The sequence below is a fragment of the Coregonus clupeaformis genome, chromosome 27 (genome assembly GCF_020615455.1).
Source record: "Coregonus clupeaformis isolate EN_2021a chromosome 27, ASM2061545v1, whole genome shotgun sequence".
Classification (NCBI taxonomy): domain Eukaryota; kingdom Metazoa; phylum Chordata; class Actinopteri; order Salmoniformes; family Salmonidae; genus Coregonus; species Coregonus clupeaformis.
Window position 1 is genome coordinate 27,553,351 of NC_059218.1, and position 20,045 is coordinate 27,573,395.

Genomic DNA, 20,045 nt, shown 5'->3' on the forward strand with positions numbered 1-20,045 from the left:
AAATATTCAGACCCTTTACTCAGTACATTGTTGAACCACCTTTGGTAGCAATTACAGCATCGAGTCTTCTTGGGTTTGACGTTACAAGCTTGACACATCTGTATTTGGGGAGTTTCTCCCATTCTTCTCTGCAGATCCTCTCAAGCTCTGTCAAGTTGGATGGGGAACGTCGCTGCACAGCTATTTTCAGGTCTCTCCAGAGATGTTTGATCGGGTTCAAGTCCGGGCTCTGGCTGGACCACTCAAGGACATTCAGAGACTTGTCCCGAAGCCACCCCTGCGTTGTCTTGGATTTGTGCTTAAGGTCGTTGTCCTGATGGAAGGTGAACCTTCACCCCAGTCTGAGGTCCTGAGCGCTCTGGATCATCAAGGATCTGTCTGACATTGCTCTGTTCATCTTTGCCTCAAACGTGACTAGTCTCCCAATCACTGCCGCTGAAAAACATCCCCACAGCATGATACTGCCACCACCATGCTTCACCGTAGGGATGGTGGCAAAGTGTTCAATCTTGGTTTCATCAGACCAAAGAATCTTGTTTCTCATGGTCTGAGAGTCTTTAGGTGACTTTTGGCAAACTCCAAGTGGGCTGTCATGTGCCTTTTACTGAAGAGTGGCTTCCGTCTGGCCACTCTACCATAATCGCCTGACTGGTGAAAGTTTCTTCAAGTGCAGTCACAAAAACCATCAAGAGTTATGATGAAACTGGCTCTCATTGTCACGATCGTCTAAGGAGGAGGACCAATGCGCAGCGTTGAAGGTGAACATATTTATATTTAATAAATGATCACACGATCAAAACAACAGCCGAAAACGTGATGTCTCTGGTTACATAAACAAACCAAATAAGAACAAGAAACCACAAACACAAAGTGAAAGACAGACAGTTAAATATGGCTCCCAATCAGAGACAACCAGCTGACACTCGTTGCCTCTGATTGGGAGTCACTCAGGCCAACATAGAAATACAAACATAGAATTACACACCCTGGCTCAACATAACAGTGTCCCCAGAGCCAGGGCGTGACAGTACCCCCCCTAAAGGCGCGGACTCCGACCGCGCCAACTAAATACCACAGGGGAGGGACCGGGTGGGCACTCCGCCTTGGCGGCGGATCCGGCTCCGGGCCTGATCCCCACTCCCTCTCCAACCCCCCAAAGTACCCCTGGTCCGGTCTGGCCCCAATGGCCGGAGCTGGACTGCACACTGATGGAGCGGATTGCTCTAGCTCCGGCGTAACGCATCTGACAGGTGCCGGACCAGGCACCAGTGGAACAGGCACGGGCCGTGCCGGACCGACGACGCACACCACTGGCTTGGTGTGGGGAACAGGCACGGGCCGTGCTGGACTGACGACGCACACCACTGGCTTGGTGCGGGGAGCAGGCCGGGCCGAGCTGGCGACACGCACCGTAGACTTGGTGCTGGGAGCAGGAACGGGCCGAGCCGGGCTGACGAAACGCACCACAGACTTGGTGCGGGGAGCAGGAATGGGCCGGACTGGGCTGGCGCGCGCACCACAGACTTGGTGCGGAGAGCAGGAACGGGCCGGACAGGGCTGACGAAACGCACCACAGACTTGGTGCGGGGAGCAGGAATGGGCCGAGCCGGGCTGACGAGCGCACCACTGACTTGGTGCGGGGAGCAGGAACGGGCCGAGCCGGGCTGACGAGCGCACCACTGACTTGGTGCGGGGAGCAGGAACAGACCGGACCGTACTGGGGACACACACCACTGGCCCTACATCGGGATCTGGAACGGGCCGGACCGGACTGGTAACACACCCCAGTACCTCTCGCCGTGCCTCTCCACCTTCCATCCCCTCTTCGACCAGTGGCCCCCGTAACCTGGCGGCCTCCTCTGCCAACCCGCTGGACCGCTCTATCGCGGCCTCCTGCTGCCCCGACGTCGTGAGCCCCCCCCTAAACATTTTCTGGGGGTCTCTCCTCCCCGTGGGCCAGGCCTCTATCGTTCTCGCCCAACTCTCGCTCTTCTGTCTCCAACTCCCGCTATTCAGCTCCTCAATGGGCTTGACCCAGTCGAAGCAATTCCTCAACTGTTCCCAAGTCCATCCACTCTGCTCTTTACAAGGCTGGACCCAGTCGAGGTTGCCACGGAGATCTGCAAGCGATTCCCCAGGCGATGGCTCCTGGACACGCTGCTTGGTCCAGTTTTGGTGGTTTCTTCTGTCACGATCGTCTAAGGAGGAGGACCAATGCGCAGCGTTGAAGGTGAACATATTTATATTTAATAAATGATCACACGATCAAAACAACAGCCGAAAACGTGATGTCTCTGGTTACATAAACAAACCAAATAAGAACAAGAAACCACAAACACAAAGTGAAAGACAGACAGTTAAATATGGCTCCCAATCAGAGACAACCAGCTGACACTCGTTGCCTCTGATTGGGAGTCACTCAGGCCAACATAGAAATACAAACATAGAATTACACACCCTGGCTCAACATAACAGTGTCCCCAGAGCCAGGGCGTGACAGTACCCCCTAAAGGCGCGGACTCCGACCGCGCCAACTACATACCACAGGGGAGGGACCGGGTGGGCACTCCGCCTTGGCGGCGGATCCGGCTCGGGCCTGATCCCCACTCCCTCTCCAACCCCCCCAAAGTACCCCTGGTCCGGTCTGGCCCCAATGGCCGGAGCTGGACTGCACACTGATGGAGCGGATTGCTCTAGCTCCGGCGTAACGCATCTGACAGGTGCCGGACCAGGCACCAGTGGAACAGGCACGGGCCGTGCCGGACCGACGACGCACACCACTGGCTTGGTGTGGGGAACAGGCACGGGCCGTGCTGGACTGACGACGCACACCACTGGCTTGGTGCGGGGAGCAGGCCGGGCCGAGCTGGCGACACGCACCGTAGACTTGGTGCTGGGAGCAGGAACGGGCCGAGCCGGGCTGACGAAACGCACCACAGACTTGGTGCGGGGAGCAGGAATGGGCCGGACTGGGCTGGCGACGCGCACCACAGACTTGGTGCGGAGAGCAGGAACGGGCCGGACAGGGCTGACGAAACGCACCACAGACTTGGTGCGGGGAGCAGGAATGGGCCGAGCCGGGCTGACGAAGCGCACCACTGACTTGGTGCGGGGAGCAGGAACGGGCCGAGCCGGGCTGACGAAGCGCACCACTGACTTGGTGCGGGGAGCAGGAACAGACCGGACCGTACTGGGGACACACACCACTGGCCCTACATCGGGATCTGGAACGGGCCGGACCGGACTGGTAACACACCCCAGTACCTCTCGCCGTGCCTCTCCACCTTCCATCCCCTCTTCGACCAGTGGCCCCCGTAACCTGGCGGCCTCCTCTGCCAACCCGCTGGACCGCTCTATCGCGGCCTCCTGCTGCCCCGACGTCGTGAGCCCCCCCCTAAACATTTTCTGGGGGTCTCTCCTCCCCGTGGGCCAGGCCTCTATCGTTCTCGCCCAACTCTCGCTCTTCTGTCTCCAACTCCCGCTATTCAGCTCCTCAATGGGCTTGACCCAGTCGAAGCTCTTCCTCAACTGTTCCCAAGTCCATCCACTCTGCTCTTTACAAGGCTGGACCCAGTCGAGGTTGCCACGGAGATCTGCAAGCGATTCCCCAGGCGATGGCTCCTGGACACGCTGCTTGGTCCAGTTTTGGTGGTTTCTTCTGTCACGATCGTCTAAGGAGGAGGACCAATGCGCAGCGTTGAAGGTGAACATATTTATATTTAATAAATGATCACACGATCAAAACAACAGCCGAAAACGTGATGTCTCTGGTTACATAAACAAACCAAATAAGAACAAGAAACCACACACACAAAGTGAAAGACAGACAGTTAAATATGGCTCCCAATCAGAGACAACCAGCTGACACTCGTTGCCTCTGATTGGGAGTCACTCAGGCCAACATAGAAATACAAACATAGAATTACACACCCTGGCTCAACATAACAGTGTCCCCAGAGCCAGGGCGTGACACTCATGAGGACCTCCACAGGAATGGAAGTCCCAGAGTTACCTCTGCTGCAGAGGATAAGTTCATATCAAGAGTTACCAGCCTCAGAAATTGTAGCCCAAATAAATGCTTCACAGAGTTCAAGTCACAGACACATCTCAACATCAACTGTTCAGAGGAGACTGTGTTAATCAGGCCTTCTTGGTCGAATTGCTGCAAAGAAACCACTACTAAAGACACCAATAATAAAAAGAGACCTGCTTGAGCCAAGAAACACAAGCAATGGACATTAGACCGGTGTAAATTTGTCCTTTGGTCTGGAGATTTTTGGTTCCAACCGCCGTGACTTTATGAGACGAGGTGTGGGTGAACGGATGATCTCCGCATGTGTATCTCCCACCGTAAAGCATGGAGGAGGAGGTGTTATGGTGTGGGGGTGCTTTGCTGTTGACGTTGTTGGTGATTTATTTAGAAATGTTTTAGAGAATTTGGCAGTACGTCCAACTGGCCTCACAACCGCAGACCACGTGTAACCATGCCAGTCCAGGACCTCCACATCCGGCTTCTTCACCTGCGGGATCGTCTGAGACCAGTCACCCGGACAGCTGATGAAACTGTGGGTTTGCACAACCAAATAATTTCTGTCAGAAACTATCTCAGGGAAGCTCATCTGCGTGCTCGTTATCCTCACCAGGGTCTTGACCTGACTGCAGTTCGGCGTAGTAACTGACTTCAGTGGGCAAACGCTCACCACCAATGGCTGCTGGCACGCCGGAGAAGTGTGCTCTTCATGGATGAATCTGTACCGGGCAGATGGCAGACAGCGTGTATGGTGTTGTGTGGGCGAGCGTTTGCTGATGTCAACGTTGTGAACAGAGTGCCCCATGATGGTGGTGTGGTTATGGTATGGGCAGGCATTAGCTAAGGACAATTAACCAAATAGCATTTTATCGATGGCAATTTGAACGCACAGCAATACTGTGAAGAAATCCTGATGCCCATTGTCGTGCCACTCATCCGCCGCCATCACCTCATGTTTCAGCATGATAATACACTGCCCCATGTCTCAAGGATCTGTACACAATTCCTGGAAGCTGAAAATGTCCCAGTTCTTCCATGGCCTGCATACTCACCAGACATGTCACCTATTGATGCTCTGGATCGACGTGTATGACAGAGTGTTCCAGTTCCCACCAATATCCAGCAACTTTGCACAGCCATTGAAGAGAAGTGGGACAACATTCCACAGGCCACAACCAACAGCCTGATCAACTCTTGATGTAGATTTTTACATTGTTGCTAGGCAAGAACTTCATTGGTTCCTCTCACTGGGTTTAAGTGTGTGTGATGACATAAGCATCTGACTTGTCTTCGGGTCAAATTCTACAGTTCTCTTATCAGTGACTGAAACCAGGCTGAACCCATTGTCTCTCCTTGAGTGTCTTCCTGATTAAATTACAGCTTGATGGGGTGGGACAGAGGGGTTAGGCTTGGGTATGTTTGAGAGATTGATTGTGGACCTGCCATGTCCACAATCAATCTCCAGGTCAAGCCAGGGTGAGCAAAGTTGAACAAAGTTCAAACTGAACATTATTATTTTTACATGACAAGGCTGTTATTTGTGCATGACAAAGCTTGATTGGTCACACCATCATTGTTTCCAAATTGAATACATAGAAGGAGGAGAAGTCAGATTTCGCCACTATCATAAATTAAGGAAGTGGGCAGGGGGAAAACTGGAGACAGTGGTGGTGGAACCAAAGAGGGAGGGGTTAAGCTAAAATGTATGTGAAATGACTATATAAACTGAGAGCTGGGAGGTGGAAAATCAGATGCTCTGCAGACCACCTCGGCTCTATTGCTTGTGTAATAAAGTCTATCTTAATTCTACAAAAACTCTGAAATACTTTGTGTTTGACTGAGGACAAAGACAATTTGCCACAACGCTCTATGTGATGGAGCCAAATGGTGGTCACACCAGATACTGACTGGTTTTCTGATCCATGCCCCCTTTTTTTAAAAGGTATATGTGACCTGTATTCCCAGTCATGTGAAATCCATAGATTAGGGCCTAATGAATTGATTTCAATTGACTGATTTCCTTATATGAACTGTAACTCAGTGAAATCTTTGAAATTGTTGCATGTTGCGTTCATATTTTTGTTTAGCGTATTTGATGGGATGTATAGAAATTATGGACAGGATATGGATAGAATATGTAGTATATCTGTCGAATACGTAGAATAGAATAGTACAGCAATAGTTAAATATGATAGGCATTGATTAGAATACAGTATATACATATGAAGTGGGTAAAACAGTATGTAAACATTATTAAAGTGACCAGTGTTCCATGACTACTTACATAGGGCAGCAGTCTCTAAGATGCAGGGTTGGGTAACTGGGTTGTAGCCAACTAGTGGTGACTAAAGTTCAGGGCACGGTACTGGGCAGAAGCAGGCTAGTGGTGACTATTTAACAGTCTGATGGCCTGGAGATAGAAGCTGTTTTTCAGTCTCTCGGTCCCATCTTTGATGCACCTGTACTGACCTTGCCTTCTGGATGGTGGAGGGGTGAACAGGCCGTGGTTCAGGTGGCTGAGGTCCTTGATGATCTTCTTGGCCTTCATGTGACACCAGGTACTGTAGATGTCCTGGAGGGCAGGCAGTGTGCCCCTGGTGATTCGTTGGCCAGACCGCACCACCCTCTAGAGAGCCCTGCAGTTGTCAGATGGTGCAGTTGCCGTACCAAGCGGTGATACAGCCAGACTGGATGATCTCAATGGTGCATCTGTAGAAGTTTTGTGAGGGTCTTAGGGGGCAAGTTGAATTTATTCAGCCTCCTGAGGTTGAAGAGGCGCTGTTGCGCCTTCTTCACCACACTGTCTGTGTGGGTGGACCATTTCAGATTGTCAGTGATGTGTATGCCGAGGAACTTGAAGCTTTTCACCTTCTCCACTGCGGCCCCGTCAATGTGGGTGGGGGCGTGTTCCCTGTCTCCTTAAGTCCACGATCAGCACCTTCGCAGTCATGGGTGAACGGGTAGAACAGGAGCGGGCTGAACACATGTTGAGGAGGGGGCCAGTGTTGAGGATCAGCATAGTGGAGGTGTTGTTGCCTACCTTCACCACCTGGGGGCAGCCCGTCCGGAAGTCCAGGACCCAGTTGCACAGGGCAGGGTTCAGACACAAGGCCCCAAGCTTAATGATGAGCTTGGAGGGTACTATGGTGTTGAAGACTGAGCTGTAGTCAATGAACAGCAGTCTTACATAGGTATTCCTCTTGTTCAGATGGGATAGGGCAGTGTGCAGTGCGATGGCGATTGCGTAATCCGTGGATCTATTGGGGCGGTAGGCAAATTGCAGTGGGTCTAGGGTGTCGGGTAAGGTGGAGGTTATATGACCCTTAACTAGACTCTCAAAGCACTTCATGATGACAGAAGTGAGTGCTACGGGGCGATAGTCTTTTAATTCAGTTAGCTTTATTTGGTACAGGAAAAAGGGTGGACATCTTGAAGCAATTGGGGACAACAGACTGGGATAGGAAGAGATTGAATATTTCCATTAACACTCCAGCGAGCTGGTGTGCACATGCTATGAGGACGTGGCTAGTGATGCCGTCTGGGTCAGCAGCCTTGCGAGGGTTAATATGCTTAAACGTCTTACTCACATCGGCCATGGTGAACGAAAGCTCCCAGTCCTCAGTTTTTTTCTTGAAGCAGGGAAATAAGTTGTTTAGCTTGTCCTGGAGCAAGATGTCGGTATTCGCAACGTGGCTGGTTTTCCCTTTATAATCCGTGATTGTCTGGAGTCCCTGCCACATACATCTTGTGTCCGAGCCATTGAATTGTGACTCCACTTCATCTTTGTACTGATATCTTGCCTGTTTTTTGCCTTATGGAGGGCATAACTGGACTGTTTGCACTCAACCATATTCCCAGTCACCTTTCCATGGTTAAATGCGGTGGTTCACTGTTTCAGTTTGACCGAATGCTGCCATCTATCCACGGATTTTGGTTTGGATTGGTTTTAATCGTCACAGTGGGAACAACATCCCCTATACACTTCCTGATGATCTCAGTCACCTTGTCAGTGTATTAGTCAATGCTATTCTCAGAGGAAAATATCTCAGTCCGTGTGATCAAATCAATCTTGAAGAATGATTTCCGATTGGTCAGACCAGCATTGAACAGTCCTTACCACGAGTACATCCTGTTTGACTTTCTGCCTATAGGAAGGGAGGAGAAGAATAGAGGCGTGATCTGATTTACCGAAGGGAGGGCGGGGGAGGGCCTTGTAGCCATCCCGGAAGGGAAAGTAGCAATGGTCGAGAGTTTTTGATGCACAAGTAGCGCAGGCAATGTGTTGATAAAACTTTGGTGGTGTTTTCCTCAGATTTGTTTTATTGAAGTCCCCAGCTACAATAAATGCGGCCTCAGGATATGCGGATTCCAGTTTGCACAAAGTCCAGTGTAGTTCCTTGAGAGCCGTTGTGTTATCGGATTGAGGGGGAATATACACGGCTGAGATGATGACCAAAGATAATTCTCTTGGGAGGTAATGTGGTCGGCATTTGATTGTGAGGTATTCTAGGTCGGGTGAACAAAAGGAGTTGAGTTCCTGTATGTTACCACAATCACACCATGAGTAGTTAATCATGAAACATACACCTCTGCCTTTCTTTTTCCCGGAGAGTTCTTCATTTCTGTCTGCGCGATGTACTGACAACCCAACTGGCTGTATGGACAGGGACAGTACATACGGAGAGAGCCATGCTTCTGTGAAACAGAGTATGTTACAGTCCCTGATGTCTCTCTGGAAGAAGATGTAAACCCAACTATTTTCACCCCCAGGAATAGTTTGATTGAACTCCCTAGTTATCTTTGGTAATTATATGATGAATATCAGTGGTTAATGGTGGCCGCGGGTGATTCAGATAACCAGAAGAGACAGAAGATATTGCTATTGTGGAGATACACACATTTTCTCTGGATACTCCCAAGACTTCATTAGGGCATTAAATCAATAACAAGCCTTGTGCAAGCTACGGGTGGCCATCAGAGTTGCTTTTTTGGAGAGAATTCTGAGTATTGGCCAAACTATTTTTTTTACAAATTGGATGAGGAGGAGAATGAAGAGTATGTTCCAAACTGCTAAACACAGGTCCCCAATTATCCTAACATCCTGCAGTCAGCAGCCTGCTCTACAGAACTATATATTTTTGAGTGCCCCTGGATGAAAATAATGTCATTGAAATGAGTGTCGTTGTAACTCTTCATCCCTCCCTTTAATTATGTATTTTACTAATCATATAACTGTTCTATTTTTTCCACCGTGCAGCCTTCATCAACTTTATTGTCTGCAGTATAATCTGTGGAACAGAGAGAAAAATGTGAAGTCCATTTTGTTAATGGCAAACAACAATTCCTTCAACTTCCTCAAAGTGACCTTTCGTAATCCACTTGTAAATAAAGTGAATGCTGTCTGGCTAGAATGATGCTACAGGACAGAGGTGGCCCTTTCTGTGAGATTGAAAAAATCATCTCACCATCTCTATCATTTCACCACTGGTGTTATGCAATCTATGCACGCTGAAACTCACTTCAAGTGGAACTGACAGCATTTTAGCAACATGAAATCGTATTAAAATCTGTTCATATACACCCTCAGGAAGAATATTACACTTTTTTTCTGACAAGCGAGCACTTAAATACACTACCGGTCAAAAGTTTTAGAACATCTACTCATTCAACGGTTTTTCTTAATTTTTACTATTTTCTACATTGTAGAATAATAGTGAAGACATCAAAACGATGAAATAACACATATGGAATCATGTAGTAACCAAAAAAGTGTTAAACAAATCAAAATATATTTTAGATTTTAGATTCTTCAAATAGCCACCCTTTGCCATGATGACAGCTTTGCACACTCTTGGCATTCTCTCAACCAGCTTCATGAGGTAGTTACCTGGAATGCATTTCAATTAACAGGTGTGCCTTCTTAAAAGTTAATTTGTGTATTTGATTTACTTCATAATGCGTTTGAGCCAATCAGCTGTGTTGTGACAAGGTAGGGGGGGTATACAGAAGATATCCCTATTTGATAAAAGACCAAGTCCATATTATGGCAAGAATAGCTCAAATAAGCAAAGAGAAACAACAGTCCATTATTACTTTAACACATGAAAGTCAGTCAATACGGAACATTTCAAGAACTTTGAAAGTTTCTTGAAGTGCTGTCGCAAAAACCATCAAGCGCTTTGATGAAACTGGCTCTCATGAGCACCGCCACAGGAATGGAAGACCCAGAGTTACCTCTGCTGCAGAGGATAAGTTCATTAGAGTTACCAGCCTCAGAAATTGCAGCCTAAATAAATGCTTCACAGAGTTCAAGTAACAGAAACATCTCAACATCAACTGTTCAGAGGAGACTGTGTGAATCAGGCCTTTATGGTCGAATTGCTGCAAAGAAACCCCTACTAAATGACACCAATGAGAAGAAGAGACTTGCTTGGGCCAAGAAACACGAGCAATGGACATTAGACCGGTGTAAATCTGTCCTTTGGTCTGGAGTCCAAATTTTAGATTTTTGGTTCCAACCGCCGTGTCTTTGGGTGAACGGATGATCTCTGCATGTGTAGTTCCCACCGTAAAGCATGGAGGAGGAGGTGTTATGGTGTGGGGGTGCTTTGCTGGTGACACTGTCGGTGATCTATTTAGAATTCAAGGCACACTTAACCAGCATGGCTACCACAGCATTCTGTAGCGATACACCATCCTATCTGGTTTGCACTTAGTGGGACTATCATTTGTTTTTCAACAGGAGAATGACCCAACACACCTCCAGGCTGTCTAAGGGCTATTTTACCAAGAAGGAGTGTGATGGAGTGCTGCATCATTTGACCTGGCCTCCACAATCCCCTGACCTCAACCAAATTGAGATGGTTTGGGTGAGTCGGACTGCAGAGTGAAGGAAAAGCAGTGTGTTCAGTGTTCAGCATATGTGGGAACTCCTTCAAGACTGTTGGAAAAGCATTCCAGGTGAAGCTGGTTGAGAGAATGCCGAGATTGTGCAAAGCTGTCATCAAGGCAAAGGGTGACTATTTGAAGAATCTCAAATATAAAATATATTTTGATTTGTTTAACACTTTTTTGGTTACTACATGATTCCATATGTTATTTCATAGTTTTGATGTCTTCACTATCATTCTACAATGTAGAAAATAGTAAAAATAAAGAAAAACCCTTGAATGAGTAGGTGTTCTAAAACTTTTGACCAGGAGTGCATGTAACTAGTTTCAGGAAACTAGGCGTATGTCGCACATCACTACATCACAGGAGCGGCATTTGAATGTTAACATTGATTTTTTATAAAAATTCGTTTTTTGTCAGAAATGCCTTCTGGAACATGTGAACTTTCATGTGCCTCAATAACAAGCTTGTATTCCATCCAAACCTAGCCTAGTTGGTTTAGCCAAAGAAAAAGAAAGGGACCTTCCCGCTAGCCGTGATTGGCTGAGATAATGGATGGGCTGGACAGGCTGGGAGATGAGTTTGGATTGGTCTGCCATGTAGCATGCTTCTGTCTATAACGCGAGCTGTTCAGTATGTGTTGACAGTCCTTTCTACCATGCCGTTTTTGAAAGATATAACGTTAACCATCGAGAACTACAACAGTTTTGCTACTTTTCTCAACAACATTGATGCCCTGAATTTAGCAGGCACTATCGACAGATCAGTTGGAAAAAGTGATGGGCTACTTTCTGCACACGTCACGGTCAGTGTGAACCGGAGTGACTTGACACAACACTGGCCAAACAAGATGTAGTTACAAACAAAACAGAGTTAAATGGTTCCAGTCTGCCGTGAAGCGTTCATCCATGTATACGGGTAAGAGTCTAGTTATATTTTCAGATATACGTTTCTAATTTAGTCAGAAAGTCGTTTTTATTGCAAGTTAAAGCGTACTGTTAGTTAGCTAGCATACGTTAGCTTGATGGCTCGCTAGCTAACGTTACGTGTATGATCTGTGTAGTAATATTATTCGAATCATAAATCCTATTTGCATTGCTAGTTATAGCCTAATGTTAGCTAGCTAACATTGACCTAGTTTGTTAGCTTTAGCTACCTGAAGATTCATACTACAGCTATGAAAATGTTTGTATTGGTAGTAGTATGACATTTACATTTTAGTCATTTAGCAAACGCTCTTATCCAGAGTGACTTACAGTTAGTGAGTGCATACATTTTCATACTGAGTTGGGATTATGCCGGTTCATTGTTTAGCTAGCTACCTACCTAGCTAGTTGCATGTCTAAACAAAAGACTCCACTTTGGCTGGATTATTACATGACCCATCAAATTAGCCAGGTGTGTCTGGGGGTGATTATGGCCATCTATTGTATTTCATGAACGTGTATATGTCTAGACAATAGTGACCCATCAATTTAGCTAGATGTGGCTGGGGGGTGGTTATAGCATTTCCTTCACATGACCCATCAATTTAGACAAGTGTGTCGGGTAAGCATCATCTAAAAATGATAAAATATTGATAAAATATTTTCATCTGGAAACTTTCTGTTTTTGATATTGCTACTTTGCAAGCAACCACTTCACTGTACCATTTACACCTTCTGTATCCTGTGCATGTGACAAATAAACATATAATTTATTTGATAAGTGTGTGTTTACCATATGGCCTCACATCTGAATCCTTAAAGTGATGGGTGGGCCTAAGGTTTAAGAGGGTGTGAACGATGCTGAATGGGTGTAGACAAGGAAGAGCTCTCCACTAGATGTACTAAAATGTTCAAGGGCTATTTTCTCAAAAGTGAGGTTACAAGTTTATCAACTTTCAAAGCAGAATTACTTTCCCGTTGTTCCTCAACTGCAGTGTATGATATACCCTTTTCTAGCTCTGAGTCTCTAATTTAATCCAATGTAAAAAACACAATTTCAAATTTTGCTACATAAGACCAAATCGAGGCGGTCGGTCATATATTGTCATTTTCACGTTTTCATAAATTCTTAAGCCTTAGCCCGACCCATCTCTTTAAGGATTCACATTTGAGGCCATGTACTAAACAACCAAAGACTTCAAGACTAAAGGCTGGTTTATACTACGGGTGTATTCGTAAATTCAATCTGGAGTGTCAGAGTGTGCTCAGAGTGCGCTCTGGGCGTTCATAAACTCAGAGTGTTGTCAGATTGTCAGTTTGTAAATTTAGAGCGTTTCACTCTCGGAGCCTTCAGAGCGCACACTGGATGCTCTGGCCGAGGAGTAGGGTTGATCCGAGAGTTCTGACCTAACAGCAGCAGTCAAGCACCCAAGCTAACTGGCTAACGTTGGCTAGCTTGCTAGACACAAATGAGGGAACAGCTCACTCTGACAATTTTACTTGCCCTAGCAGAGCTGGTTAGGCTGTTTTTATGTTTTCCAGAGCATTGGTGACTGCAACTGTGCAATGAACCATAATCCCAACTCATAAGGTTACTACCCTGCATAAGGCTATAACTAGCAATGCAAATGGCTCTGAGATACAAATAATATTACTACACAGATCATACACGTAACGTTTGCTAGCAAGCCAGCCAGCTAACGTTAGCTAGCTAGCTAACAGTACACTTTAACTTGAAATGAAAACAACTTCCTGACAAATTAGAAAAGTGTAATATTTGAAAATGTAGCTAACTAGACTATCTTACCCGTATACATGGATGGACGCTTCTCCCTCTCTGTCACGGAGGCCATGGTTGCCCTTAGTTTGAAGATGTAATACGGAGACAGGTGTTTTATACAACAGCCTTCTGTGTGTTCTCTTTTCAACTCCGTCTGCATATTTGCAATCAAACGCCAGAATTTTCTCCATCTCCTTAGCTATCATACTCTAATTCCACTGATTTCAAAACTCGGTCCTCCAGAAAGAGGAGAGCAACACTTTTGCAGTTCTACTACGTGATATATTTTTTAAAAGCAGCGTTAGAAATGGCATGTCCAGCCCACCCATTATCTCAGCCGATCATGGCTAGAGGGAAGGTTCCTGTCTTTTTCCGTGGCTAAACCAACCTGGCTCGTAATTTAACAATTTTATTCATATTTACAGATGGCATACAAGTGTGTTATTAAGGCACATGAAAGTTCACATGTTCCAGAAGGCATTTTTGCCCCATAAAAACACATTGTTTTGTGAAGTATTGACGCTTGACATATGCCTAGTTTCTTGAAACGAGTCACATATTAGCCGCGTTATGACTGACTTGTGATCATTGCCCTTGCTAGTTTGATTGACATTATTGACATTCCCAGCCTTAGTTACATTTGTCCGTTTTTGTCCAAAATATTGAGTCACTGAAACTGAAACAGTGCATCCCGAATGGAGGCAGCAAACAATGTACCAGGCCAGCAGTGACTTACAACCTGATAGCAATATTTATTGGTCTACCAAGAAATGTATTGGTGAATTATATTAATCATGCATTGAACTGCATCCATCTATTCTGCCAACAATGCCTTAGTGTATGTCATGAAATGTTGAGTAAAATATAACCTATTTTTAAACCCTCTTATGAAGTTGGTTTTGTAGCATAAACTGGGAATTTTTTATTTTTGACTGATAATATCATTGTCTGTTTGTTTCATATCTGCAAAGTAGTTAAAACGCTGTCAGTTCCACTTTGAATTACACCCACACACACACACACCACCACCACCACCACCACCACCACGAAATGACTGCTGCACAGTGCAAATGTCATCTAATATCTCCTTGTATGCTGAGAGTAGTAAACACTTCTAAGATCAGGCTGTCAGTGTATTCTCTTGTCATCTGCATGACGGCCTTGACATACACAGAGGGCATATGACATACACAGAGGGCATAAAACCTCGCGGCTTCAGCTCAATATTTTATGATATCAAGCAGGGATGTGTGGAGAGGCACTACACCAGCAAAGAGAGAAGACAAATGACTCTATAGTGCAGTTTATAGGACCTGAGGGTCAATTGGCACAAATAACCAGCATTGGTTTAATTGGCGGGATTTCACACATTAAACAATGAGAGGAAAGGTTGGAGGTAATGTCAAGCCATCTACTGTAGCATAGATATCCAAAGCTTCTGCTTTTGGCATACAGTGGCTTCAATGTTCCCACATAAGTGAAATACTAACAGGAATATAAGAGCAACATACTTACAAAAATACTCACAAGGAAATACTGTTCTTTCACAGCCGTTTATACCACCAGCTGGATTAAATGATTATGAAATCATAATTCTCTCTGAAGAGACTCTAAAGAGTAAAGAGGTGTCACCTGCTCAGGAATATTGAAGTGTCATCAATGTTGAAGAGTTGGTGATGGTTGGAATATATTAATACCACTCTGATGACAAAAGCTCTCTAATTAACTCTAACTCTGAGATTATAATTGCTCTTAGAGGATATATTTCAGTTGTAGTACACTTTAAAACCACATAATTTGGGATAATGTGAAAAAAATGCTTTCAAAACATCCCTTCATAAAATTGCAGCATTTGAAAAATGAATCTCTTTCTCACCAAATCGTATCAACCTGCAAGATAAAGGCTGTTCATCTGGCTGTCACATATCAGTTGGATGACAAAACGTTACTCTCCAAAGCAACAGAGGCCATACAGCAGTTGCATGGGAATGAAGCCCTTTTAAACCCTATAGATTCCGTTTGAAAGCATTTATGACAGACTGAGTAACTCTGGTCCTATTATTGCTCATACAATTTATTTTTGGCACAAAATTGAAAAACTGTGTAACTGGAAAACGAAATGGCATGCCTAGACTACAATATTTCACAATAATGCCTTGCGATCTGGAGGATGGCCTTTTGTATCCCCCCAATGGTCGAAATGTGAAATCCGTACCGTTGCCGATATCATGGACAGTAATGGTTTGTTTGAAAAAGACACATACACATTACCAGGTAACACATGTTTTCTATATTTACAAGTTAGGTCAGCTATGCTGGCCTATGGAGTCCCTTGGCAAACCCAACTACCGAACCTCCAATGATGGGATTTATAAATAAATTATCTGTGCTCCTGAAAGGACTAATCTCTATAATATATTAAAAACTTTTGGAAAGCTCATATTCTGAGCTAGCCATTCAAAAAGTATGGTCTACAGATTTAAGTAAATATGAACAACCCTTTAACTGGAACAACATATTGAAAAATATGACCATGGCATCCCATGATCCGAACCATCAATTTATACATTTACATTTTGTATATGATATGAAATGATATTAACTTAAATATTGTACTTTCAACCCACCCAATGAAAAGAATGGCAACATAAATAAAAGTGTTATCACAAAAAATGATTATCTGAATCCAAAGAGCAGTTAACAATTCCTTTGGGGAGAGATGCAGTGGTGTAGTTGATACTGAAGGTAACTGCATAAAATATAAAGTGATAGCTCGTCTCAGAAACTTGACCACTCTTACGGTGGCTTTCATCACTGTCCCAATGGGAGCTGTGGTACATCTAAGATACAGTTGAAGCAGATTCTTCATAGAAGAAGAGTTGGAGATGACAATGAACGATTCCTTCAAAAGCAACTCGCTGATTACTACGTTTGTCTACTTTTCTATCTTTGCAACCTTATAGTTGCCACTCAAAGCTGATACATGCGTGTCAATTAATGTAAACATGTTTATCTCGAATACAGTACGTGATCTAAGTATACTCAAACTAAAAATATACTTCTGTAAATAAGTTAATGAAATAAACATAACAAGATCTTCCCTATTGATTGAGTGGTCTAGGATGAAGTGTGTGGGTAAGTTAAAATATTCTGATTGCTCAGGCTGTTGGGTTTGATTCGTTCATGGGCCAAATTATTAGCATAAGGATAGAAGATCCATGACCAAAGGAATAGAAGAATATCCCCCAGAGCAGAATTGTGGAGCAAATTCCATTCCATCTCCGGTTTATTCCACAAAATGCATTCATATTCAATGCTCAAGCAAATCAGGCGAAAGTCCCTAAGAAGCTTTTTCTATGTATGAACATAATTTCATTTTGTGAATGGACTGGGGGCTAAAGTGGAATATTGACACCGGCCTTAACCCCCCAGTCAATGTAGCGTCCCATGTAGAGTCCTGCATTGGGTCGGATACTCACAGTTGCCCGCAGTTGACCAGCAAGGAAATCAGCTGGTGGGTGGTTCAGAACAATTATTTTGTGGGTTGGTAATGTTTTAAATCAAGATAATTTATTTTTTACAAACCCAGGAGCTTGTTGTGTTGAATTGCGATGCGAATCCCATTATGTGAGCGGTGAGGCAGACATAGCCTAGGTCAAGGCTACCAGCCATGCAGTGAGAGAGCGCAGGGAACTGTCCATTATTTGTGCGGTGCTGAAACATTCCTAATTTGTCCATGTGACATCAAAATGGTAACAGGTCAAACGTAACAGGAGAAATAAAAATAAAGGTTATAATGGTCGTGGAAACGGGTGCCGCGCGAGTGAAATCACCGGTTTGGAAGGATTTTGGAGTCAAGGAGGACAACCACCCAGTACATGGATACACAGCCTGCAAAAGTGCAAGCAGGTATTTGTTTCGATAATTCAGTTAAGTATCTGTTAATTATTACATTAATTCAGGCTTTTGTTCATTTAGACCATACAGTACACAGGCCATATACATTTTAAACCTGTGTGGCTGGTAAAAGTTAGAGTCGCCAATAGCCTACTAAATAAATGTAGGCTATTCTTGCAGCCTATAGCCTATTCGATTCTGGGAATTGTTTATTTAACTTTCAATTAAGCTATTTAATTATCTAAACAATATTAAATGTAAAGGTATTGTTTTGTTATGTCGGCTATAGGCTTTCTTCTTCAAAGCGATTTGAGTCAATGTGCCGCATTGCATTGTGAAAATAATAAAATAGGCCTATCGTTCTTCATTCATGGCATGGTTTCCTTTTACCCAAATGTTGAATAGACATGCAGACAAATTAATTCATCCGGTGATAGCCAAATAGCCTACTACTCTGGAGACATAAAAACAGTTAAATACATTGATTTTATTTGGCGGGTCACAGATCGTCTCTCAGAAGAATTCTTTGCAGGCGGATCAGGTTGTGGAGAAAAATCTATCCTGATGTCGGATATCGAATGGGGCTTTTAATTGATGTGGCCGGTGGGGGGTGGGTGTGGCAAAAAAAAAACAGACCCCTGCAGGACTCTACTCCCATGGTGGAAGTATGGTCAGGGATATGGGCGGGATGTTTACCTTGCAGATGGAGCTTGCTCTCAGGGCTCTGCAGGAGGACGGAGCTCACTGAGTCCAGATTATCATAGCTGCTACATCCCAGGGGACCCGTACGAGTCTCTGTCACCTGCAAGAGAATCAGGACAAAGATGAGAAGAACAGTAGGGGACAGAGACACCTGCAGTGTGTGTGTTGGAGTGAGGGAGGATAGGGGGTGATCATAGAGAGAGTTATCTTCATGAGAATTTGACTAGCTGAAATCCTGAGTTGAGATTTAGGACTCGATTCAATCCATAGCGCTGAAGATCTGCGCTGTAGCGCAATTTAAATGTAAAGTTAATTTCCAATTGAGCCGACATGCAATATTTACAGTGAATGCAGTCTCTGTGAACACGGGAACATTGACTTTACTATCACGCTATATTGCAGGTCTTCAGCACTACGGATTGAATCGAGCCCTTACACATATCACATACACCAGATAGGTGCAGTGAAACGTGTTGTTTTACAGAGTCAGCCATAGTAATACGGTGCCCCTGGAGCAAATTAGGGTTAAGTACCTTGCTCAAGGGCACATCGACAGAGTTTTCACCTTGTCACCGTTCACCTTCTAACCAACGACCTTTCAGTTACTGGCCCAACACTCTAACCGCTAGGCTACCTGCCGCTACATGTAACTCATCAAGCAATCATTGGTATCATTAGAGGATTGGATTGAATGTTTTATTCATGCCCTTGTGTCAGGCATGATTATATTTCCACGTAAATAAGCGGTGTGCTGTATTTCCTTTACTAAGAAGGGGACACTCATCAACTAACCATATCTCTTATACATGGTTAAAAACATAGCACATATTGTATTTCTATTTAATATGGATCCCCATCAGTTTATGTCAAGGCAACAGCTACTCTTCCTGGGGCCCAGCAAAATGAAGACAGTGATTAATACTGCTGGCTGTGATTCATTTAGCTATGGATAAGCCATTCATATTTCAAATGGGACTGTGTGAATAGTTCATAAATATATGAACTCCACGTGTGTGTCACACTAGCACATGCATGTTCAGCGGTGCTCAGCTAAGTGAACCGTATTGGGCCAAAGCGCAGAAGACAGCTCATGAGGCCTTTCTAAACAGCACTTTTATAAAAAACTTTTTTTTCCATCTGTGATGTGTACCACGACCGGCTCCTAAGACCGATTTTATTTTAAGGACCTTTAAAGGCTTTATTTCCTTTTAAAAGAGGCGAGACGCTAATGGACTTTTTTCTTCAATCGGTACCTGCGTCCCACTCTCTGCTAGAGAATAACACTTCCCTTATAAAAGTCATAGTAGTCGCCTCTCTCCAGGCCCAAGCTCCCATCTATGGGATAATTAGGGTAGTCAAATGTGAGGGTGCTTTTAGGTCTGACATTGCTCTTGAAAAGAAGGGTGACTCCTCCTTCTTATCCCATTATCTTCTCATAACGAGTTGGCCGGCAATGCTCAATAGTACTTTCACATGATTCCAAGAAGCCAGATGCGATGCTACTCAGCAATGGAGATTAAGAGAAAAAACTCCTGGCATTAACCTCAAAGGAAATTCACTCAGTCTCTGGCTCAGTTAGACAACTCTTAGCTTGAAGGAGGGGGTTGCGTTGGCTGCTTGCATGAAGTCCAATCTCGTGAATAGGGGTTATCGAAGATCCATAGGGTCCATAGTCAAATACTTGTTGGTGAACAAACATGATATACAGCTACATTGATACAGAGTGCAGATGCAGTGATGGTTAAATCAGATCCTCAAATCACCAAGTAAAATGTGTTTGTGTCCTTAAAGGCACTATTTCTCCCTTCCTGTTCAGCCA

General features: G+C 44.8%; 1 protein-coding gene across 1 annotated transcript in view; it reads right to left on the reverse strand.

Annotated features, from left to right (window-relative positions):
• Positions 1-20,045, reverse strand: part of LOC121541687 (BMP/retinoic acid-inducible neural-specific protein 1) — a 133,991-nt gene that overhangs the window by 40,400 nt on the left and 73,546 nt on the right. The window contains exon 5 of the mRNA XM_041850924.2: positions 18,221-18,326. Within this exon, the coding sequence (XP_041706858.1) occupies positions 18,221-18,326 (106 nt within the window). The remainder of the gene's footprint in view (positions 1-18,220; positions 18,327-20,045) is intronic.